This window comes from Hemitrygon akajei, chromosome 10 (assembly GCF_048418815.1).
Source record: "Hemitrygon akajei chromosome 10, sHemAka1.3, whole genome shotgun sequence".
Lineage (NCBI taxonomy): Eukaryota > Metazoa > Chordata > Chondrichthyes > Myliobatiformes > Dasyatidae > Hemitrygon > Hemitrygon akajei.
This window is the reverse complement of record NC_133133.1, coordinates 172705853-172730520: the sequence shown is the minus strand read 5'-3', so window position 1 is coordinate 172730520 and position 24668 is coordinate 172705853. Positions and strand designations below refer to the sequence as shown.

Sequence of the window (24668 nt, the reverse complement as noted above, 5' to 3'; positions counted from 1 at the left end):
GAAGGAGGAGGGAGGTCGGGGAGGGGAAGGTGGTGGTGATTGGCAGGTGAGAAGAGGTAAAAGGCCAAAGTGGGGAATAGAATAGAAGAGCCGGGGGGGGGGGGGGGAAAGATTTATTAATTGCTTGTGTTGACGGTGATGCTTTTAATGGCTTAAAAGTGTTTTCAGTTGATTTTAATTGTTAGTTTCAAACTTTAATAGTTTTTGAATGTTTCTGAATGTTACATATTCATAAGCACTGATTAAAAAAAGAGCATTGGTTTGTCAGGTGTCAGAGCTGGTATTTGACCTGGCTGTCTGCCAAAGGGCTGTCATCAGTTTCTTTAAGACAGTACTTGCTGTATCCTGCATTTGCCAAAGGGCTGTTAGCAGTTTCTTTAAGACCTTTGCTCTATAAGGTAATGGCCACATTCCAAGCCTAGCCCATCTGACCCTAGACACTGGCATCCAGCATGCTGCTCTTGTAAACAACAGTTAGGCGCAAGACATTTGGGCTTCCCAGCATCAAGTGTGGATGGTGACCTTTGGTCCAGAACAAAGACCAAAAAGGGTAAGTGAAAGAGAGAAATAAAGTTATAGAAAATGGAACATAGAACAAAGTGGTGAATCTGTGGAATTTATTGCCATAGCTGCTGTGGAGAACAAGCCATTGTGTATATTGAAGATAGATTCTTAATTAGTCAGGCCATGAAGTGATACCAGAAGAAGGCATGAGATTGAGGCTGACAGTGAAATGGATCTGCCATTATGGAATGGTGGAGAAGACATGATGGACCAATGGCTTAATTCTACTCCAATATTTTTTTTCTCTCTCTCTCTCTCTGGCTATCCATCCCATGGGATGATGATGGTTGCTTTCAGTCAGTTACTGGGGTTTGATATGTGCGTCCCCTGGAGTTGCTGTACAGGCCGATCCCTGTCAGGCACTGCTTGCCACATACTTGGCAGGTGAGGCCTGGAGGGGCAGCAGGGGCAGAAGCTCTGTTGTGGCTCTTCCTGTGCCTTTCCTCTGTTGCCTCTATGAGCTTGTTCTCACAGCGTCCACACCTTTTCTGATGGCATCCCTCCACTGTGAGCGACCTTGAGCCAGATCCTCCCATTTTGATGGGGCAATGTCAGCTTTCTTGAGGCTCCTGTGCAGAACATCCTTGTACCGTAGTCGCTGGCCTCCTCGTTTTCGGGTACTACTGGACAGTTGGCCGTACAAAATGTCCTTGGGCAGTCTTCCATCAGGCATTCTGACAACGTGTCCTGCCCAGCGCAGTTGGGCTGACATCACCAAGGTTGAAACTGCTGGCACTCTGGGTCGAGAGAGGACTTTGGTAATGGAGACCTTGTCTCACCAGGTGATCTTCATCAGAGAATGTAGGTGACGCTGCTGCAGTTGGCCAAGCTGGCTCTGATATGGGCACCACGTCTCACATCCATATAGCAAGGCTGATATGACAACAGCCCTGTATACCTCACACTTGGTGACCAACCTAATGTTCTGTGAGCAAACTCGATCTTTCAGCTGACCAAAGGCAAAGCAGGCTTTTCTGCTTCTTGACTCAATCTCTGCATCCAGAGAAGCTGAGGATGTTATTATGCTGCCCAAGTAGCAAAGCTTGTTGACAGCATTGAGACGAGTGTCATCAATGAGGACAGTTGATCCTTCGTAGCTGAGCCAGGAGCCAGTTGGTACAAAACTTCCGTTTTTTTCAGGCTGATTGTCAGACCGAAGCTTTTGGCTACACTGAGAAAGCGACTGGTGATCTCCTGTAAGTCTCGAGAGAGTGTGCAACCAGTGCCCAGTCATCAGCAAACTGTAGCTCCTGCGCCACAATGTCCCTGACTTCTGCTTTTGCTCTCAGTCTTGCGAGGTTGAGAAGCCCGTCATCGACCCTCGTTTGTAGGAAGACCCCTGACTTCAGGTCTGATGTGGCATCCTGAAGAACAGCCGTGAAGAATAGTCCAAACAGAACCAGGAGCCAGAACACAACCCTGTTTTACGCCGTTGCTGATGAGAAATGGGTCTGACAACTCACCACACGTGCTGATGCGGCCTTCTATGCCTTTGTGGAACGGACGGATGATGTTGGTTAGGCGTGGGCGTGGGGGGGCAACCGAATTTTGGTAGGAGCTTCCGCAGGCCATCTCTACCAACAGTGTCAAACGCTTTGGTCAGATCAACAAATGTGACATAGAGGCTTCTCTGCTGCTCAACACATTTCTCTAATTGCACAAAAAGTGCAGGCATTACAATAAATAATAAACAAAACAATAGGCACAGTAGAAGGCAGTAAGTTGGTGTCAGTCCAGACTCTGGGTGTTGAGGAGTCTGATGGCTTGGGAGAAAAAACTGTTACATAGTTTGGTCGTGACAGCCCGAATGCTTCAGTGCCTTTTCCCAGACGGCAGGAGGGAGAAGAGTTTGTATGAGGGGTGCGTGGGGTCCTTCATAATGCTGTTTGCTTTGTGGATGCAGCATGTAGTGTAAATGTCTGTAATGGCGGGAAGAGAGACCCCGATGATCATCTCAGCTGACCTCACTATCCGCTGAAGGGTCTTGCGATCCGAGATGGTGCAATTTCCGAACCAGGCAGTTTTGCAGCTGCTCAGGATGCTCTCAATACAACTCCTGTAGAATGTGATGAGGATAGGGGGTGGGAGATGGACTTTCCTCAGCCTTCGCAAAAAGTAGAGATGCTGCTGGGCTTTCTTTGCTATGGAGCTGGTGTTGAGGCACCAGGTGAGATTCTCTGCCAGGTGAACACCAAGAAATTTGGTGCTCTTAACATCTCTACCGAGGAGCCGTCGATGTTCAGTGGAGAGTGGTCGCTCCATGCCCTCCTGAAGTCAACAACCATCTCTTTTGTCTTGTTCACATTCAGAGACAGGTTGTTGGCTCTGCACCAGTCCGTTAGCCGCTGCACCTCCTTGATGACCTCGTGAGGAGTATGGGGAGCATCTAGCTCGAACAGTATGGGTCGAGGGTGTACTCTGCCCAGTGCTTCATCGGTGATGGCTCCTGGTCTGTTCAGCAGCCCGTGGAAGTGTTCTTGCCATCTTTCCACGTGCTCTGACTTCTCAGTGAAGATGGATGTACTGTCCTTGCTCAGGAGTTGTGCGGTGCCTTGTTTTGATGGACCATACATAACCTTGATTGCTTCATAGAAGCTTCTTGAGTCATTACAGTCAGCGAAGGCTTGTAACTCCTTGGCCTTGTTTGCCCACCACTGGTCTTTCACAGCTCTGAGCTGCCTCTGCAAAGCTGATTTTGCAGGTTCATTGGAACTTGAGTTTGGGCGTCGAAGAAGAGCCTGGTGTGCAGCTGCCTTAGCTCTTAGAAGGTCCTGCACAGATTGGTTGCTCTCATCAAACCAGTCCTGATGCTTGCACTTGACTTTCCGCAAGGTGTCCTGGGCAGCCCTGTAGACCGTTTCTTTGAAGGCATTCCAGTGCTCAGTAATATCGTCTGGTGGATTCTCAACCAGTCTGCTTACAGCAGCTTCCGTAGAGGATTTCAGGGCATCAGCATCTCACGGTGTTTCAGTTTGGTGGTGTTCAGCTGTTTGGGTGGTTTGGCAGCATTCAGTCTGCGTGGAGGTTTGATCGATAGACATAGATCCAATCACACCTTTTGATGATCAGTTGAGCACTCAGCTCCACGCTTAACTCTGGTGATACGAACGTCAGAGATGTCTCATTGTCGGGTGATGACACAGTCAATGAGATGCCAGCTTTTTGATTGGGGATGCATCCATGTGTATTTGAGCTTGTCTGGAAATCTGAAGAGTGTGTTAGTAATACACAGTTTGAATTCTGTGCACATCGTGAGGAGCAGTAGACCGTTACCATTACTCTTGCCAACCCCTTGGCGTCCAATCACACCAGGCCACACAGTGGACTCCTTGCCAACCTGAGCATTAAAGTCTCCCAGCAACAGCAGCTTATCAGAAGTTGCCATGCTACTGATGGTGGTTTTCATCTCACTGTAGAATGCCTCCTTGAGTTCACTGGGATTAGTCAGAGTTGGGACGTAAACGTTGACTATGGTGAGGTGGCGCTTTCCTTGCAGAGGTGTATGCAGGATCTGGATTCGGTCATTTACAGCAACAGGCAGGGTTGGTAGCTCTGCTGTGAGGCAGTTCTTGATAGCCAAGCACACACCAGATTCTCTTCGTTCTTCTTCGGGCCTGACAGACCAGAAGAATGCGTACCCTCCTTTCTCCACAAAGCGTGCCTTCTCCAGCGAACCGAGACTCCTGGAGAGCCGCAATGTCCGCATTGTAGTCCTCGAGCACACGAGCAACAAGTGCAGTGCGTCTCTCTGGGTGATCAGAGTTACCATTGTCCAACAGAGTTCGTCCGTTCCACGAGGCGACGATCAGATTCTGCTTGTGAATCTTACCGCTAGAGTCGGACAACCCACCAGCCACGGCAGACTGGCCAGGTTGGTGAGCGGGCTGTGTCTGAGCCACCTTTTCTAGGCCCTTCCCTAATTGTAGGGTGAGCAATGCCTCCCTGACAGGGCTGCTCAGACACAGAGAATGCTGCCTTCACCAGATCTCCGTTCTGTAGTCCATGTGTGACCACTCTCCCCCTGCCGCCTGCATGCAGACTTGTGAGTACGGCTCCCAGCTGGTCAAGCCTACCGCTTCGCCACTTGTCCATCGCTACAGGACTGGGGTGTGTTGAGGGTACCCCGCTCCTCAGAAAGGAACAGCGTGTGTGTGAATGGATTTTAGGTGAGTCGGGGGTTGCACAGGTCCAGACCCACCCTCTCGACGTCCCCTCCCGGATCCAGCAGCATGGTGGGGTCCAACGCGGCTGGGGGAAGTTCTGTTGCAGTCAATGGCCAGACCAAGCTTCGACGCAAGGGATGTCCTTTCCGCGCTTCACAGCACATAGATGGCTGTTGACCCTACGAGAGGGTTCATCCGCCCTTTGACAGGTCTTGTTTGTCGTCCTGCGGGGTGTCTAGCCACCCTCCTCGCCAGGCGAACCTGGGGGGGGGGAGCCGGTTTAGTTGCCGACCACCCGACCATGTGACGGGTCATACTGGGTTATATGGTACCAGTAGCACTCAGACGAGTGACCTGACTCCAATATCTTATGATCTTGTAGAACAGTGCAGCACAGGAACAGGCCCTATGGCCCACAATGTTATGCCGGACCAGCTAAAAAGTAAATCAACCCCCCTCCCAAAAAAAACTAATCCCTCTTACCTACACAATGTCCATATTCCTCCATCTTCCTTATATTCACGTGCTTATCTAAAAGAGTCTTACAAGCCTCTAACGTATTTGCTTCTACCACCATACCAAGCAGTGTATTCTCTGAGTAAATAAAGACTTACCCCACGCATCCCCTTTTAACTTACCCCCTCTCACTTTCAATGCATGTCCTCTGGTATTAGTCATTTCTACCCTGGAAACAGATATTCCCTGTCAACTCTATCAATGTCTCTCATAATCTTATAAACATCACTTAGATCTCCCCTCAGCCGCTGCCACTTCAGAGAAAGCAACCCAAGTTTGTCCAGCCTCTCGTGACAGCACATGCCCTCTAAACCAGGCAGCATCCTGGCAAATCTCTTCTGCAGCCTCTCCAGAGGGGAGGATTTCTGGAGATATATTCAGAGATGACAAGGAAGTGTGTTAACTTTCCAATTAACCATATAACAATTACAGCACGGAAACAGGCCATCTCAGCCCTTCTAGTCCATGTCGACATTTACACTCACCTAGTCCCACTGACCTGCATTCAGCCCATAACCCTCCATTCCTTTCCTGTCCATATACCTGTCCAATTTTTGTTTTAAAGATTAAGGATGTTTTGACACTGGAGAGGGTTCAAAGGAGGTCCACAAAAATGATTCCAGTATTGAACGGCTTGTCATATGAAGAGCGTTTTGATGGCTCTGGGCCTGTATTCACTGGAATTCAGAAGAATGAGGAGTGACCTCATTGAAACCTATGAAATGGTGAAAGGCCTCATTAGAGTGGATGTGGAGAGGATGTTTCCCACACTGGGAGAGTCTAGGACCAGAGGAAACAGCTTCAGAATAGAGGGGCACCCTTTTAGAATAGAGATGAGGAGGAATTTCTTTATCCAGATAGTGGTGAATCTGTGAAATTCGTTGCCACAGATAGCTGTAGAGACCAAGTCTGTAGAGCAGAGGTTAATAGATTCTTGATGGGTCAGGGCACGAAGGGATACGGGGAGAAGGCAGGAGATTGGGGCCTAGAGGGAAATGGATCAGCCATGGTGAAATAGTGGAACAGACTCAATGGGCCAAATGGCCTAATTCTGCTCCTGTATCTTATAGTCTTAATTGTCCCACTGGTTATTATTTGGAGGATGTTTAGTTATTGCTCACTTGCCTTGACAGGCAGTGTATAAAAACTTATAATTACTGTATACAATACTATGTACTCTGAAAGAATTATCAAAAACTCCTTAGACCGTTTAAGATTGAAAGGAGATTTGAAAGAGGTGTACAAAATTATGAGGGGCATAGCTAGGGTGAATGCAAGAAGGCTTTTTCCACTGAGGGTGGTGGGACTACATTAGAGGTCATGGGTTAAGGGTGAAAGGTGAAGAGTTTAAGGGGAACATGAGGGGGAGTGTGGAATGAGCTGCCAGCAGAAGTGGTGCAGGCGAGCTCGATTTCAATGTTTAAGAGAAGTTTGGATAGATAGATGGATGGTCTGGGTGCAGTTCGATGGACTAGGCAGTTTTACAGGGCTCAAACCATCTTGTAAGCACTCCTCTGCCTCCCTTGACCATACCTTCTTTGTCCACACAAATGGTGCTGCAGTCCTTGGTCTCTGCCTATACAGGGGGAATAGAAGTACAGCCAGCTGACTTTCAGAAGTGTGGCCACAGGATGGCCTGGTAAGCAATTTTGATGGTGGTACCATAGTGGTCAAGTTTATTGGCTTCCTCTGGTTCCACAGGTGATATGGTGATGGTAGCTGTTCAGATTTCTTCAAGTGGCCTGACTGAAATCTCCCGCAATGACAGGGAAGGCAATTGGGTGCGCTGTTTCGTGACTGCTGATCATGGAACTCAGGTGCTCCAATGCCTGTCTGATGTTGGCCTGAGGTGGAGTGTAATCACAACCAGCATGATGACAGAAATCCCCCTCAGCGGATAAAATGGACAGCATTTGACCACTAGATGTTCTAGGTTGGGTGAATGAGATTGAGACAAAATCGCCATGGTTTGTGAACCACAATGACAAAGCATATTCCACCTCTTCTTACTTTAAAAGACTGAGCTCTCCTGTCTTTGCAGATAACGGTGAAGCTGTCGAGCTGCAGTGCTGTGTCCAAAATGGCGGCAGTGAGCCATGTTTCCATGAAGCAAAGTACACAGCAGTCCCTGATGTCCCTCTGGTACAGCAAACTTGCTCTAATGTCTCCAGCGTTATTTTCCCAAGACTGTACACTTGCCAACAAGATAGCTGGGAATGAGGGGAGGGTGTCTAAAGTTTCAATCGTACCTGCAGACCAGTTTGGCTTATATTTCCTTAAAGGGGATCTTCTCCTGTGTCCTGAGTTTTCAGTCCAGGGTCTGCTGATTTTGAGTTGATAGATTTTTAAAATCATCTTAAAATGATATTGCCTACTGAAGTACCCATGGTCGTGACTGTGGATTTCAGCTGCAGTAGTCCTACACGGGAATATTTAATGATTCCCATCAGATCTGCATGCAAAGCATCACCACTTACCAGTGCCATCTTCCCCGGTATTTACTGGAATAACTTATACCAGAAAAAGGACAAAAATACTCTTTTCAAGAAGATACAAATATTTCTTCCTATATGTGAAAGGTCCTTACTTGCAACAATATCTTTTCTACTTATTGACAAAGCAGCAACATCCTCCATTAAATACTCATTATGCTTGCAGAAATAATCAGAATCAGAATCAGAAACTTAATAACAAAATAATCCTCACCTCTGTAACAATAATAAATGCTAGCTTGGCAGCCATTATATGCCAGAAATAAAGGCTGTGGTGATATTCCAGTGGATGTCCAGGAGGGTATCTGAGATCACGGTACCTGCCACAGAAGGTTAAAGATTAAAAGATTAGCTTTACTTGTTCACACGTAAATTGAAACATACAGTGAAAGGTATCGTTTATGTCAACACCCAACACAGCCTGAGGATGTGCTGGGGGCAGTCAGCAACTGCACCCTGCTTCCGGCACCAACATTGCATGCCCACAGCTCACTACCCGTCTGTCTTTGAAACATATGTGGGTGGAAGCCGGAGCACCCGGTAGAAACCCATGTGGTCACCGGGAGAACGTACAAACTCCTTACAGACAACAGCAGGAACTGAACCTCAATCACTGGCACTGGAAAACATTGTGCCAACTGCTAAGCTATACTGTCACCTGCTGAGATAATATCAAAGATGGTGAATAACATAGTGATGATTAAAACAATGTAAGTGAATGCCCAATCAAACTGATAAGGGAAACAAAATCCAAACTTGCAAACCAATTTGGTTTGAGCATCTTTTGGTTTGAGAACCTCTTTTGGTTGGATTTGCAGTAACCTGCACTGTAGGTTTGCTTTCTATCACACCTGCTGAAAAGCACAAATATTTATGGGGCTTGGGAAACTCAGCAAGTAAAAAGTTGTTCTGACATGTCAGTCCACAGCCTCCTCTACTGCCACTATGAGGCCACACTCAGGTTGAAGGATCAATACCTCATATTCTGTCTAGGTAGCCTCCAACCTGTTGGCATGAACTTTGATTTCTCAAACTTGCAGTAATTGACCCTCCTCCTTCACCATTCTCCCATTCTTGTTTCCCTCTCACACCTTTTCTTCTTACCTGCTCATCACCTCCATCTGGTGTTCCTCCCCCTTTCCTTTCTTCCATGGTCTTCTACCCTCTCCTATCAGATTCCCCCCTCTCCAGCACTTTATCTCTTTCACCTATCAGCTTCCCAGCTGGTTACTTCACCCTGCCCCCTCTCCTGGTTTGACCTGCCACCCTGTACACCGTGCACCTCTTCCTTCCCTTCCCCCACCTTAGACTAACTCCTTCCCCCCTTTCCTTCCAGTCCTGATGAAGGGTCTCGGCCCCAAACGTTGGTTCTCCTCCACAGACGCTGCCTAGCCTGCTGAGTTCCTCCAGCATTTTGTGTGTGTTTCCTTAAAAATAAGCCAAATCCATCATGCAAATGCAAAAGCATCATGGAATTCTGGGTTAAAGATGTTTACTTAAAGATCCCAACCCTTCCATGACCTTCCCTCAATGCCAGTGCCCACTGAAACAGAACCTCTGAATTGCTCTGTGATTACTCCTAACCCTTCTGAGTATGTTACATCCTGAATGGGCCTCCTCCCCCATTCAGTCTCCCACAACCACAAAACCCAGTTTCTCTTGAGCTGGTTCTTTTAATGCCAGAGCAGATAATTTCTCAGGTAGATCAGTCAAGATAATGTTGAAAAGTGAGGCATAAACACAAGAGGTTCTGCAGATGCTGGAAATCCAGAGCAACACACACAAAAAGCAGGGGGAACACAGTGGGTCAGGCAGAATTTATGGAGGAAAACAACTAATTGACGTTTTAAGCCGAGACCTGTATAGGGAGAGAGGTAAAAAGCTGACATTTCAGGCTGAGACCATTCACTGCTTCTGATGAAAGGTTTTGTACCGAAATGTCAACTGTTTATTCCTGTACGTAGATCTGCCTGACCTGCTGAGTACCTTCAGCATTTTGTGAGAGGCCAGGCAGCTTTGAGGAGACAAATACCAAACTTCTGTTTCTACTTTCTCATGTCCTCGTACCAGATAAGTTGTTAATATGGAAATATGTGGAACATATCTGCCCAGTTTGAACCGCTCACCTCTATTCTGAAACCCCAAGTCAATGAATATCAGGTCTAAGCTTCCCTTAAAAGAGATGTTATCTTGGAGCCATCTCAACCCTGAAGAACTTCAGTGGTTCATATATCACACGATTTGACCTGATGTGCAGTAGACGTCATCAATTCACTTTTCAGCAAAAGTAAAGCTGGCTGGATAATTAAATGATTCACACAGTGCGTACTCTGAGAGGCATTGCTGCAATACCTGGGGAAGAGTTCATGATGGTCCGAGAAGCACTAACCTGCAGGTGGTATCGGTTCCGGGGTTAAACCATGAGGGGAGGTTGATGGGTTTGCTGATATTACTGAAGTCAGCAATTCTGAAAACAGAGAGGGTACTATTGATGTAGCCTCGCATCGTTGGGCTGCTATACTCGCCGTAGGGTTGTACTGATAGTGCCCAGTAGTAAACAAGCCTGGGTATCATATCAGAAGTGAAGGCAATGATCAATGCCTGTAAACAAAAAAAAGTGGCTAAGTGTCACTTCAAACAATCAACTACAAACATAACAGTGCACAACATAAATAGCTTAACAATATTTTTCTTCTATAAACTTGTGTAATCTCCTATCGAGACACCAGGTAAGGTCACTTGATTCCAAACAATTGGATTGTTGATCGTTACAGAATGTCTCTCTGGTGCTTCCCACTCCTTCTCCTCTCCCTTTGCCTTTCCCAACCTTCCCACTCTTAATCCGCAATAGAGACCCATGTCAGAATCAGATTTATCATCGCTCACGTGTCATGAAATTTGTGTTTTTTTTGTGGCAGCAGTACAGTGCAATACATAAAATTACTACAGTACTGTGCAAAGGTCTTAGGCATCCTCGCTCTTATATATATACACACACACACACCTGGCATCTGGAAGGAAAGGTTAAAGTTGTGTGCAGTGTATTATTCAAGTGTTTGATATTCCTACTATTAAATACCTCTTCTCCTAAAAATAGAAACATATACTGCGATTCTGAAAACATAAGCTGCCCATCAGAATCCTGTCCACACAATAGTGAAAAATTCTCCAGAAATATCACAAGAACAGGGGAGAGGTATTTTTAGAATCACAGAATCATTCACCACAGAGACAAAGCCTTCGAGCCCACCTCGCCTGTTCAGACTGTGATGCTGTTTATGCTTATCCCATCTGCCCAGATTAAGCTCATTCACTCTATTCCTTTCCTTTCTAAATGCCTGTTGTAATGTTATCTGCCTTCACCACCTCTTCTGGCTGCTTTGAAATATTCACCATCTTTTGTGTCAAAAAGACTTACCCCTCAGATCTCCTTTCTATTTCACCCTTCTTGCCTTAAACCTTTGCCTCCTCGTACTAGATTTCCCAACCCTGGGAAAATGTTCTGACTATCTGTGACCCCCTTAATTTTGTAAACCTCACTGAGTTCATCCCTGGTACATTCAAGTAATAATAAACCCTGCCTATCGAATCTTTCCTTATAACTACATCCCTCTAATCTGGTGAATCTCTTCTACACTCTCCCTGTTGCTACCGTATCCTGCTTGTAACGTAGCAACCAGAGCTGTATGCTACAAGCTATCTAATCGATGTTTTGTACAACTGCAACATGATATCTCAACTCTTACACTCAATGCCTCGGCCTATGAAGGCAAGAATACAAAATGCCTTTTTCACTACCCTATCCGCCTGTGTTGCTATGGACCTGCAACCAAACTCTCTCTGTACGTCACTGCTCCTAAGACCACCGCTGTTTACTGTAAGTGCCCTGATGGAATTTGGCCTCACAAAGTGCATTACTTCACACTTGTCTGGATTAAATTCCATCTATCACTGCTCCACCAAACTTCCCTCATCTATGTCTTGCTGTATCTTCAAACCACCTTTTTGTTACCAATGACTCCACCGATTTCTGTGTAGTCTGCAGATTCACAAATCTGACCCCCTAACTCTCTCCAAACAACTCGCACCTGCTCCAGAATTCAGAATGTTTTCCCAGGGGAGGGAAATCTAGTAGGAGTAGGCAAAAGTTTAAGGTAAGGAAGGTGATCTGGGGATAAGCCTTTTCCACACAGAAGGTGGTGAATGCAGATCCTACCATCTCTGGTCTTCCTTCATGAACCTGCCTGCATCATGTCATGGCTATCCCTTGAGGTCGAGGATGATGGTCTTCATTCCATTCCCACAGAGCGAAGACGCCTGTGCATGTATTTGTTTAACGTGTACTTGATGTTGCACACGATACTTCACAAATCAACCAACTGATTCCAATGGCATGGAAACCACGTCATCTATTCATGTTAATATTTATGGATTAACAATTAACTTTAAATTTATAATTAACAGTTGTGCCTAAGCTAGAAAAACTGAACTTAAGAGTCAGAGTCATAAAGTACAGCACAGAAGCAGCCCATCTAGTCCATGCTGAACCATTAAAATTTCTTACTCCCAACTACCTGCATCAGGACCATAGTCCTCCATATCTCTACCATTCATGTACTTATTCAAACCTCTCTTAAACACTGAAATCAAGCTCGCATGCATCACTTGCACTGGCAGCTCGTTTCTCACCCTCATGACCCTCTGAGTGAAGAAGTTTCCCCTTAACCCATAACCCATGACCTCTAGTTGTAATACCACCCAACTTTAGCGGAAAAAGCCTGCTTGCATTTACTCTATCTATACCCTTTTGCCATTACTTCCTGTACAACTGCATCTGTATTTCAATTCAGAATGATACAGCTTTAAATTTCCCTTCTTGTCTGAGGCATTACAACCTGCAGATTTGTTGTTTTTACAACATAAGAGCTACCTGTTCCACTGAGTCTCGTAGCTCTCAGAATCATCTTGGTGCCTCAAAAAGGCAGCGTCCATCATTAAGGACCTCCACCACGCAGGACACGCCCTCTTCTCATTGTTAGTATCAGGGAGGAGGCACAGAAGCCTGAAGGCACACACTCAGCGATTCAGGAACAGCCTCTTCCCCTCTGCCATCCGATTTCTGAATGGACATTGAATCCATGAACACTACCTCACTACTTTTTAAAAATTTCTGTTTCTACTTATTTTATCTAGCAAGTTATTAACTACACACACACACACACACACACACACACATATATATTTATACACACACACACACACACACACATATATATATTTATACACACACACACACACTCACACACACACTCTCACACACACATATATATTTATACACACACATATATATATTTATACACACACACACACACACACACATATATATTTATACACACACATATATATATTTATACACACACACACACTCTCACACACACACACATATATATATTTACACACACACACACACACACACATATATATTTATACACACACATATATATATTTATACACACACACACACTCTCACACACACACACATATATATATTTACACACACACACACACACACACATATATATATTTACACACACACACACACATATATATATTTATACACACACACTCTCACACACACACACATATATATATTTACACACACACACACACACACACACACACACACACACACACACACACACACACACACACACACACACACACACACACACACACACACACACACACACACACACACACACACACACACACACTGTAATTCCCAATATTATCACGTATTGGATTGGACTGCTGCCGCAGGGTTAACAAATTTGATGACATCTGCTGGTGATATTAAACCTGATTCTGTTTCTGACTCCATTCCCCCATATTTGGCTATTACACATTCTTTGTTGTCAGCTTAGTTATCTTGCCACGCACCAACACTAGAGGCTCCAATCCACCTAAGCTACCGACCCACACGTCTTTGGGATGAGGGAGGAAATCAGACTACATGGAGGAAACCCACATAGTGGAGGACAGGATCTAACCTGCTTAGTGAATCGATACGGCAGCGATATCAGCTTCTACACTACTGTGCTGCCCATGGTCCCTATCAATTCCATTTAATACCTTATCACCCTTCAACATTCTCATGTCTAGGGCAGGGGCAATTAACCTTTTTTTTGAGAACGTGTGCCTACATTAGCGATAATCTAAAAAAAATCTCGCGTGCACCATGGTAATTTTGAGCAGAGATTATCACTGATTATTGAATTAGTAACAATAATTATGGACTTTTATTTAAGGAAAAGTTTAAGGTTTACCAGGATGCCGCCTGGTTTAGAGGGAAAGTGCTATCATGAGAGGCCGGACAAACCTGAGTGTTCTTTTCTCAGGAGCGTCGGAGCTGAGGGGAAATCTGATACAGGTTTACAAAATATTGAGAGGCATAGATAGAGTGGACAGGGAGTATCTGTTTCCCAGGGTTGAAATGTCTAATACCAGAGGGCATGCATTGAATGTGAGAGAGGGAAGGTTCAAGGGGGATGTGAGGGGTATGTTTTTACTCAGAGAGTGGAGGATGTCTGGAATGCACTGCCTGGTATGGTGGTAGAGGCAAATAATTGGAGGTTTTAGGAGTCATTTGAATAGTCACATGGATGTAAAGAAGATGGAGGGATTCGTGTTTGGGTGCTTTTGATTTGCCTTTTAGCTGGTTCACCACAACGTTGTCCCTGTTTTATGAAAAATGTTGAGTTCTTTGTTTAATTACAAGAATTCATTGCTGTACTATAAATAAAAGTATAACAGATACATTGAAATAAATGAAGCATTTTCAAAGACCTGATCAAAAATTATTAATATTAATCTTTCAAAAAGATTATTTTGAAAAGTAACATAATTTCTAAATGGAATTGTTATTGAACACCATACATAACGTAGGAAATGTGAATGTGAAGTACATATTCAAAATAAATCAGCGGAAAGGAAAATAAACACACTTTACCCTCAGTGAGACTTTGCACTAACAATGACAAATATTTTATTTACTTACTGAGAATCAGCGGAGTGTAGGCCCATCCAGCCCCTCGAGCTGTGCCGCCCAGCAATCCCCCAAATTAATCCGAGCCTACTCACGGGACGATTCACGATGGCCAATTAACCTACCGACTGGTATGTCTTTGGATTGTGTGGGAAACTGGAGCACCCAGGGAATCTCCCGCGGTCATGGGGAGAACATACAAACTCTTTACAGGCAGCGGTGGGATATTCGGCTTGCATTTCGAGAGCTACACACGTAACACAGTCCAATCAGTAAGTCTCTCCTATAATTAGATTTGACTGAGTTCATGACGAGAACGATGACTCAGAGGTTTATGCCAATGAAAATACTGTTAATATTGTCACTGCAAGATTATTCAGGCAGTTCAAAGTCTCAGTGTTCTTCATTTATAAGATCTCATTTGCTGCTTCATTGGCAGGAAAGATAAATTTTTAAAAATTGATCTTTTTATTATGGGTGGGGTCAAAGAATCGAGGGGCGGTGCCAGATGGGCGAGTGTGCCATAGGTTTGCCACCCCCGGTCTGAGGGCTATAACCCTTGTTTGTGTAACCCGCCAACATTTGATAGCTGGACATCAAATTTTATTTTGCTCTATCTTCATTGCACTCTGAACTCATGCCTTTGAATGGAAAATCCTACAAAATGTAGTGGATATGGCTCAGTACATCACGGGTAAAGCCCTCCCCACCATTGAGCACATCTACATGAAATGCTGTCATAGAAAAGCAGCATGCGTCATCACAGTTCCTCACCAGCCAGGCCGTGCTCTTTTCTCGCTGCTGCCAGCGGGAAGGTGCAAGAGCCTCAGGACTCACACCACCAGGTTTAAGAACAGTTACTACCCCTCAGCCATCAGGATCTTGAACAAAGGGGCTAACTACACTCACATGTCCATCCACTGAAATGTTCCCACAACCAATAACCTCACCTTAAGGACTCTTTATCTCAGTATCTCATGTTCTCGTTATTTATTGCAATTTATTTAAATTTGCATTTACGCATTTTGTTGTCTTCTGCACTCTGGTTGATAATTCATTGATCCTGTATCCTGATACAGGCCTATTCCATACTGAATCTCAACAAATAAATATTTTGTGTCAGCAGAAATTATGGGAAATCAGAAGTAGGCCAATTCATCCGTTTCAGTACTAAATCATTTTGTTATTTGAATACTTGGCTCCACACAAATCATTGCAGAAGGTTATAATTCACATCCTGACAACTTTGAGCACTTGGCCAAAATCCCCACTATCAAGTGCCATAGTGAATTTCTGAAAAAGATCAATAATTGGTCTTAATTTCTTGAGTTTCTACTTTAATTACCTGTCATTTAAGAGATTAAATCAAGTTCTTGGAAGCATCTAATCCCTGTTCATTAATTTTGTCATCTCCTCGAAATATTCCTTCAAAATCCTCCAAGAATGATTTAATATTTTACAAATCCATACTGCCTTTCTCAAATCAAGGAAAATTTCTATTTCCTTAGTTATTGATTCTACAATAGAAATTTGATTAATTGATGTGTAATTTCTTGATTTCTCTTTTGTATCGTTTTTAAGCAGGCTACAGTAGGTGCAGATATTCAATCCCAAAGAATGGCACTTGGCTCTAGGGAATTTTAGAAGATTATAATTTAGGTGCTTAACTACTTCCTTAATAACCACGGTGACGAGGATTTGATACGTATTAGAACAAAAGAAATAGAAACAGTTCTTGGTCCACCATTTGATTAATTCAGAAGTTGCACCTTTTTTACTTGAGCACCACTTCCCTGTACTAAATCCACATCCCTTCATTCCTAATTGTCAAAAAATGTCTTGGCTTCTGTTTTATATATACTGAGGAGCTGAGCCTGCACAACTCCGCTGCACAGAATTTTTTTAATGATTCATTATCGTCTGGGTGGGAAAGCATCTCTCAGCTCAGTCTAGAATGGCTGATTCCTTATTCTGGCATTGTCACCTTTAGTTGCACAGGGGCAGTATCACTCTTGCCCGTACTCTCCTGAGATATGAAAGAAGCTTGCATGTTTCAATCCCAGATTCAGTATTAACTTTCTCAAAGTATCTTCCACTAAGCTAATTACTATCAAAATAATTCAAAGATATATTCAGCACTTCCTCGTCTTGCTCTCCTCCTGAGTCACTCACGTTGGTCACAGCAGCAAAAACAGCCACTCCATTTAGGATTGGCAGCCAGGCTCCAATGTCTTGTGCTTTGGCCGGTAGGACACGTCGATACTGAGTGGTTAATTTCCAGGCGTCTACTCGGACTTCAATGATGTTATTGACCAGCGCCAGCAGGGGTGCCAAGGGAAATGATGCCACAAAGATGGTGGCAAATCCGAACTGTATCACTGCAAAATGAACAAAAATCGAAAGTGAAATCTTAATGGCCAAACAAATCTGTAGTTTATATTATTTGGTGTATAATTACTGCCAGAGAATATCAGCAAATGTTCTGATGGCCCAGAACCAAACTAGCAGATTCATAGCACAGAAATCTCTTGTATTTAATTCAGACACTTGATTAATCTAGAGCAGTGGTTCCCAGTGTGACTGATATCCCAAAGCTGGCAAAAGTGGGAGCTTCTAGCAGGGCAATAACGAGATCTAGGTGTTCTTGTACATCAGTCAATGAAAGCAAGCATGCAGGTACAGCAGGCAGTGAAGAAAGCTAATGGCATGCTGGCTTTTATAACAAGAGGAATTGAGTATAGGAGTAAAGAGGTCCTTCTGCAGCTGTACAGGGCCCTGATGAGACCCCACCTGGAGTATTGTGTGCAGTTTTGGTCTCCAAATTTAAGGAAGGACATTCTTGCTATTGAGGGAGTGCAGCGTAGGTTCACAAGGTTAATTCCCGGAATGGCGGGACTGTCATATGTTGAAAGATTGGAGCGACTGGGCTTGTATACACTGGAATTTAGAAGGATGAGAGGGGATCTAATTGAAACATATAAGATTATTAAGGGATTGGACACACTGGAGGCAGGAAGCATGTTCCCGCTGATGGGTGAGTCCAGAACTAGAGACCACAGTTTAAGAATAAGGGGTAGGCCATTTAGAACAGAGATGTGGAAAAACTTTTTCACCCAGGGAGTGGTGGATATGTGGAGTGCTCTGCCCCAGAAGGCAGTGGAGGCCAAGTCTCTGGATGCATTCAAGAGAGAGTTAGATAGAGTTCTTATAGATAGCGGGGTCAAAGGATATGGGGAGAGGGCAGGAACGGGGTACTGATTGTGTATGATCAGCCATGATCACAGTGAATGGCGGTGCTGGCTAGAAGGGCCGAATGGTCTACTCCTGCACCTACTGTCTATTGTCTATAATAAAGATTTAGGGAGTAGTGGAGGGGGGGTCAGTAGCAAGTGGGACACCTGAGGAATTAATTTAAGAAATTAATTATTTATTATAATCATTTGATCCTCAGAGCCTCATAGTTCATTACAACGATCACAAAATCACCTCATTTCTTGCTAACCCACTGTTCACTTACACTTTGCTCGAAGCACATTATAGTTGTTGAAAAGCAATGTGGCACTTTAGTATTTGGCATTTGTTTATTTCTGGGCCTGGCCTGCGCATTATTGCTGTTCATGACTGTAGTACAAAGTTGTTAGTACAATTCCCAAACTAATCAAGGAATGACACCATCAAGGAATTAGGGGTTGGCGTTCAGTGAGGTGAAGATCAGAATCTATCCTTTTGAATGCTCTTGACCACATTTCTTTAGCCCGCGGTCTACTTTATGCACCTCCGGGCAGAGTGTCTTTAGGGCAGCAATGAAGGTTTGTTTCACTGCTGTTTCCATAACAATTTTTTTTTGAGCAGTCACTGTTATTACCCCTGAGCTGAACCCCTGAACCCGTCAGAAGGAAAGGCCTACAGCTGCTTCTCCTACATTCTTGCGAGAAGGCCAAGGGGTGACCTGATAGAGGACGACAACGTTATGACAAGCAAAGATAGGGTAGTGGGAAACTTTTCCATTAGATGATGAGTCTATGATTAGAGGATAAGGTTTAAGGAAAGAGGGGATTTGAGGGAATATTTTTTGGTCCAGAGAGTGGTGAAAACAAAAATATTTTTATCTAAGTGGGGTAGTGTATACTCTCAGTTTAAGAATCGCTTAGAAGAGCATTTAAAATTCCATGGGATTGAATGCTGTAGAGGCAAAACTTGATCCAAAATCAAAAGAAAACAATTACCACCTTCCTGTGACCCCAGGCGAGTTGTTAAACGTGTGACACACCCTCACCTCCAATGAATGCGCTCAACAGCCGAATTCCCTATTTTATTAGCAATTCGCATACACACAATTAAGCATTATTGAGCATTATCTCAGCAGTGAGGAAAGATATGATCTCTGCCGGCCCCATCTCAAACTGCCCTGAAGTTAGCAAGAATACACAACTTATTCCATTCATTTTTTACCACGCCTCCTCTCATATGATTAGTTACCGTAATAAACCTGCAGCACCAGAATATTATGGCTCCTACAAATACTACAGGGCTGGCTCTGGAAATAGTATTCATATAGATTGACAACTGGTGGCCAGGAAGGATATAATGGGCTGTTTCAGTGCTGAATTAAACAATTATTATACCTAGATCAATGTTGCCATCTGCTGGCGGTATCTGGCACTACACAAAATTATGAAAACAAGTCAATGGAGGCCAAATGTTCTCTGCACGGTCTATGACATAATACTTATAAGAAGCATCATCTACCTGAGTGTTTCTATCAGATTCCAAAGAAACACCTGGAGGAAATTCTCACACCTCCAGCTGTGGATCATCTCTATTAATGTTAACGGGTGAAACATCACAGATGGGAAGCAAGCAGATTTCAACCCGCACTTATAGGTACACAAGGCATAGTACATAGAAACACAGAAAACCTACAGCACAATACAGGCCCTTTGGCCCACAAAGCTGTGCCAAACATGTCCTTATCTTAGAACTACCTAGGCTTACCCATAGCTCTCTATTTTTCTAAGCTCCATGTATCCACCCAGGAGTTTCTTAAAAGACCCTATCGTTTCCGCCTCCACCACCATCGCCGGCAGCCCATTCCACGCACTCACCACTCTTTCCTTAAAAACTTACCCCTGACATCTCCTCTGTACCTTCTTCTAAGCACCTTAATACTATGCCCTCTTGTGCCAGCCATTTCGGCCCTGGGGAAAAGTCTCTGACTATCCACACGATCGATGCCTCTCATTATCTTGTACACCTCTATCAGGTCACCTCTCATCCTCCATCGCTCCAAGGAGAAAAGGCTGAGTTCACACAACCTATTCTCATAAGGCATGCAATCAAGGCAACATCCTTGTAAATCTCCTCTGCACCCTTTTTATGGTTTCCACATCCTTCCTGTAGTGAGGCGACCAGAACTGAGCACAGTACTGCAAGTGGGGTCTGACTAGGGTCCTATATAGCTGCAACATTACCTCTCGGCTCCTAAATTCAATCCCACAATTGGTGCAGGCCAATGCACCGTATGCCTTCTTAACCAGCAGGTTTGAGTGTCCCATGGACTTGGACCCCAGATCCCTCTGATCCTCCACACTGCCAAGAGTCTTGCCAGTAATACTATATTCTGCCATCATATTTGACCTACCAAAATGAACCACCTCACACTTATCTGGGTTGAACTCCATCTGCCACTTCTCAGCCCAGTTTTGCATCCTATCAATGTCTCGCCTTAACCTCTGACAGCCCTCCACACTATCCACAACACCCCAAACATTTGTGTCATCAGCAAACTTACTAACCTATCCCTCCACTTCCTCATCCAGGTCATTTATAAAAATCACGAAGAGAATCCCAGAACAGATCCCTGAGGCACACCACTGGTCACCGGCCTCCATGCAGAATATGACCCTTCTCTTTGCCTTCCACTCTTTGCCTTCTGTGTGCAAACCAGTTCTGGATCCACAAAGCAATATCCCCTTGGATCACATGTCCCCTTACTTTCTCTATAAGCCTTGCATGGGGTACCTTATCAAATGCCTTGCTAAAATCCATATACACTATGTCTACAGCTGTACCTTCATCAATGTGCTTAGTCACATCCTCAAAAAATTCAATCAGCCTCTTCAGGCACAACCTGCCTTTCACAAAGCCATGCTGACTATTCCTAATCATATCCAAATGTTCATAAATCCTGCCTCTCAGGATCTTCTCCATCAACTTACCAACCACTTAAGTAAGACTCACTATAATTTCCTGGGCTATCCCAATTCCCTTTCTTGAATAAGGGAACAACATCCGCAACCCTCCAATCCTCCGGAACCTCTCCCGTCCCCATTGATGATGCAAAGATCATTGTTAGAGGTTCAGCAATCTTCTACCTCTTGACACCTCTTCACACTTGACAATGGCGATACAGACAAAAATCCCTATAATAGCCGTCAGCGCGTAAATAGCCCCATTGATTAACCAGTCCCTCCACGCACTTAGTCGCCAGTCCCCCCATCCTGCCCAACCTGTTCCTTCCTTAATGGATCCTAACTGTTCATCTATTTTGTTCATATACCACGTTATGTTGGCAGTAGCATCGTCTAGCCCCATTATGCATTTGCCCTTTACGATGGCACAGAGCCCACCCTCCCTGGCGAGGAGGTAATCAAGTGGTTTTGCATGGAGAAGAGCCGCAGTTGGTTAAGGCTGTCAGTGATGAGTCTTAATGCTCCCCTGGTGGCGTTCCCGAGGCTCACGAGACCACAGGCCAGATAGTTCCGATTGTGGGCCGCCATAGTGGCTCCTGATGCCCCCAAAGAGAAAAAGCCAGCTGCCCCGTATCCGGCCACCTGACCTGTGGTTAAGGTGGTCAGGACTCGGTAATCTGCACAAAATTCCTGGGAGACCTCTCTCTTGTACCTCCCAGGCGGGCGGCGTGAGGGACCCCAAGTTCCGGGGCAAGGGACCGCGGTAGGGAGGAAGGTGCCATAGGCCACCGAGGAAGGGTATGGGTACTCCAGGAAGTTGGTGGCAATGCCGTTATAGAAGAAAAAATACCCCGGGAGGGTATACATGGTCTCAGTGCAACCCTTACCCTTTAGGTGTATGGCATCACTTCATTCTGCTATACCGTCAGAGGCGTACACTCGTTTGGTACCCCTGCGATATTTAGGTCGTAGGAATACATGATCATTGACCCGGAGGTGGGTGCAGTTCCCCTCCCCACAAAGAAGTTGCACCCCCTGGGTCAGGGACTGGCACTGTGTCTCATGGCAAGAGCAAGAAATCCCTAAGGGGTCCTTGGTGGGGTGACACTCCCTTTCCCTACAGGGCTGGGAGAGGCAGGTGACGTCATTTGAAACATACACGTCTGAACATCCCCATCCTGTTCCGAAGTTGTACGCCTTACCCTCTTCACATTCTCAACCTTTCCACTGTCACACTTGATTGGTCCTATTCTCTCACGTCTTATCCTCTTGCTTTTCACATACTTATAGAATGCCTTGGGATTTTCCTTAATCCTGTCCACCAAGGCCTTCTCATGGCCCCTTCTGTCTCTCCTAATTTCATTCTTAAGCTCCTTCTTGATAGCCTTACAATTTTCTAGATCTCCATTATTACCTAGTTTTTTGAACCTTTTGAAAGCTCTTCCTGTCCTCTTGACTAGATTTACAATAGCCTTGGTACACAATGGTTCCTGTACCCTACTGTCCTTTCCGTGTCATTGGAATGTATCTACGCAGAACTCCTTGCAAATATCCCCTGAACATCTGCCACATTTCTTCCATACATTTCCCCGAGAACATCTGTTTCCAATTTATGCTTCCAAGTTCCTGCCTGATAGCCTCATATTTCCCCTTTACTCCAATTAAACATTTCCCTGACTTGTCTGTTCCTATCCCTCTCCAATGCTACGGTAAAGGAGATAGAGTTGTGATCACAATCTCCAAAATGCTCTCCCACTGAGAGACCTGACACCTGACCAGGTTCATTTCCCAATACCAGATCAAGTACAGCCTCTCCTCTTGTAGGCTTATCTACATATTGTATCAAGAAACCTTCCTGAACACACCTAACAAACTTCACCCCATCTAAACCCCTCACTTTAGGGAGATGCCAATCAATATTTGGGAAATTAAAGTCTCCCACCACGTCAACCCTGTTATTATTACTCCTTTTCAGAATCTGTCTCCCTATCTGCTCCTTGAAGTCCTTGTTAATATTGGGCGGCATATAAAAAACACCCAGTAGAGTTATTGACCCCTTCCTGTTTCTAACTTCCACCCACAGAGACTCAGTAGAAATCCCTCCATGACTTCCTCTTTTTCTGCAGCTGTGACACTATCTCTGATCTACAGTGCCACGCCCCCACCTCTTTAGCCTCCCTCCCTGTCCTTTCTGAAACACCTAAAGCCTGGCACTTGAAGTAACCATTCCTGCCCCTGCACCATCCAAGTCTCTGTAATGGCCACCACATCATATCTCCAAGTGCTGATCCACGCTCTAAGCTCATCCGTTTTATTCACAATACTCCTCATATTAAAGTAGACACATCTCAAACCATCGTCTGAGTGCGTGCCTTCTCTATCACCTGCTTATCCTCCATTTCACACTATCTCCAAGCTCTCTCTATTTGTGAGCCAGCCTCCCTTTCCTCCATCACTTCAGTTCGGATCCCACCCCTCAGCAACTCTAGTTTAAGCTCTCCTCAACAGCCTTTGCAAAGACCATAAGATATAAAAGCCATTTGGCCCAATGAATCTTCTCTGTCACTTCATCATTGCTAATCCATTTTCCTCCTCAGCCTCAATCTTCTTCCTTCTCCCCATATCCCTCCATGCCCTGACTAATCAAGAATCTATCAACCTCTGCCTTAAATATAGTCAATGACTTGGCCTTCACAGCTGCCTGTGGCAATGAATTTCACACATTCACCACCCTCTAGCTGAAGAAATTCCTCCTTATCTCTGTTCTAAAAGGACGCTCCTCTATTTTGAGGCTGTGTCCTCTGGCCTTAGATTTTCCCACCATAGGAAACATCCTTTCCACATCCACTCTATCAAGGCCTTTCAACGTCTGATAGATTTCAATGAGGTCACCCCTCATTCTTCTGAATTCCAGTGAGCAGAAGCCCAGAGCCATCGAACGCTGCTCATATGACAAGCCTTTCAATCCAGGGTCACCCTAACTCTTTTGAACCCACTCCAATGTAGATAGATAGATAGATAGATAGATACTTTATTCATCCCCATGGGGAAATTCAACTTTTTTTTCCAATGTCCCATACACTTGTTGTAGCAAAACTAATTGCATACAATACTTAACTCAGTAAAAAATATGATATGCATCTAAATCACTATCTCAAAAAGCATTAATAATAGCTTTTAAAAAGTTCTTAAGTCCTGGCGGTAGAATTGTAAAGCCTAATGGCATTGGGGAGTATTGACCTCTTCATCCTGTCTGAGGAGCATTGTATCGATAGTAACCTGTCGCTGAAATGTAGAAGCATAAAGCCTCCTCAGATTATAGACTCATAAAAAAAATTACCCGAACATTTAGTCATTACGTGATCTGCACAAGGAAATTAAATATTCTTGATAAAAGACTCCATTCTGGTGGGTTTGCAAACAATTGCTTTCATCGGACTTACAGGTGGAGTTGCCCACTTGAATACGTGTTCTGTGTGGTTACTCAATCCTCCCTCCAATACACATTTGATCTCATGCTTAATGTAAGTGAACTGGTTCTAAGCATTATATATTATCTTTAATTACCCCAAACGGCAGACACTGAAAAAAATCAGGAAGAAGGTACAAGAGCCTCAGGACTCACACCATCAGGCTCAGGAAGTTACTTCTGTGAAACCATCAACCATTAGGCTCTTGAACTTGAGGGGATAACTTC

The 24668-nt window shown here is 44.6% G+C and overlaps 1 protein-coding gene across 2 annotated transcripts in view; it reads right to left on the bottom strand.

The window, feature by feature from the left end:
- The window catches only part of ano6 (anoctamin 6), a 173567-nt gene that overhangs the window by 12316 nt on the left and 136583 nt on the right, over window positions 1-24668 (bottom strand). For both annotated transcript variants that reach the window (XM_073059718.1, XM_073059719.1), the window contains 3 exons: window positions 16953-17158; window positions 10125-10336; window positions 7950-8055 (listed from right to left, as the gene is read on the bottom strand). In XM_073059718.1, coding sequence (XP_072915819.1) covers window positions 7950-8055; window positions 10125-10336; window positions 16953-17158 — 524 coding nt within the window. The remainder of the gene's footprint in view (window positions 1-7949; window positions 8056-10124; window positions 10337-16952; window positions 17159-24668) is intronic.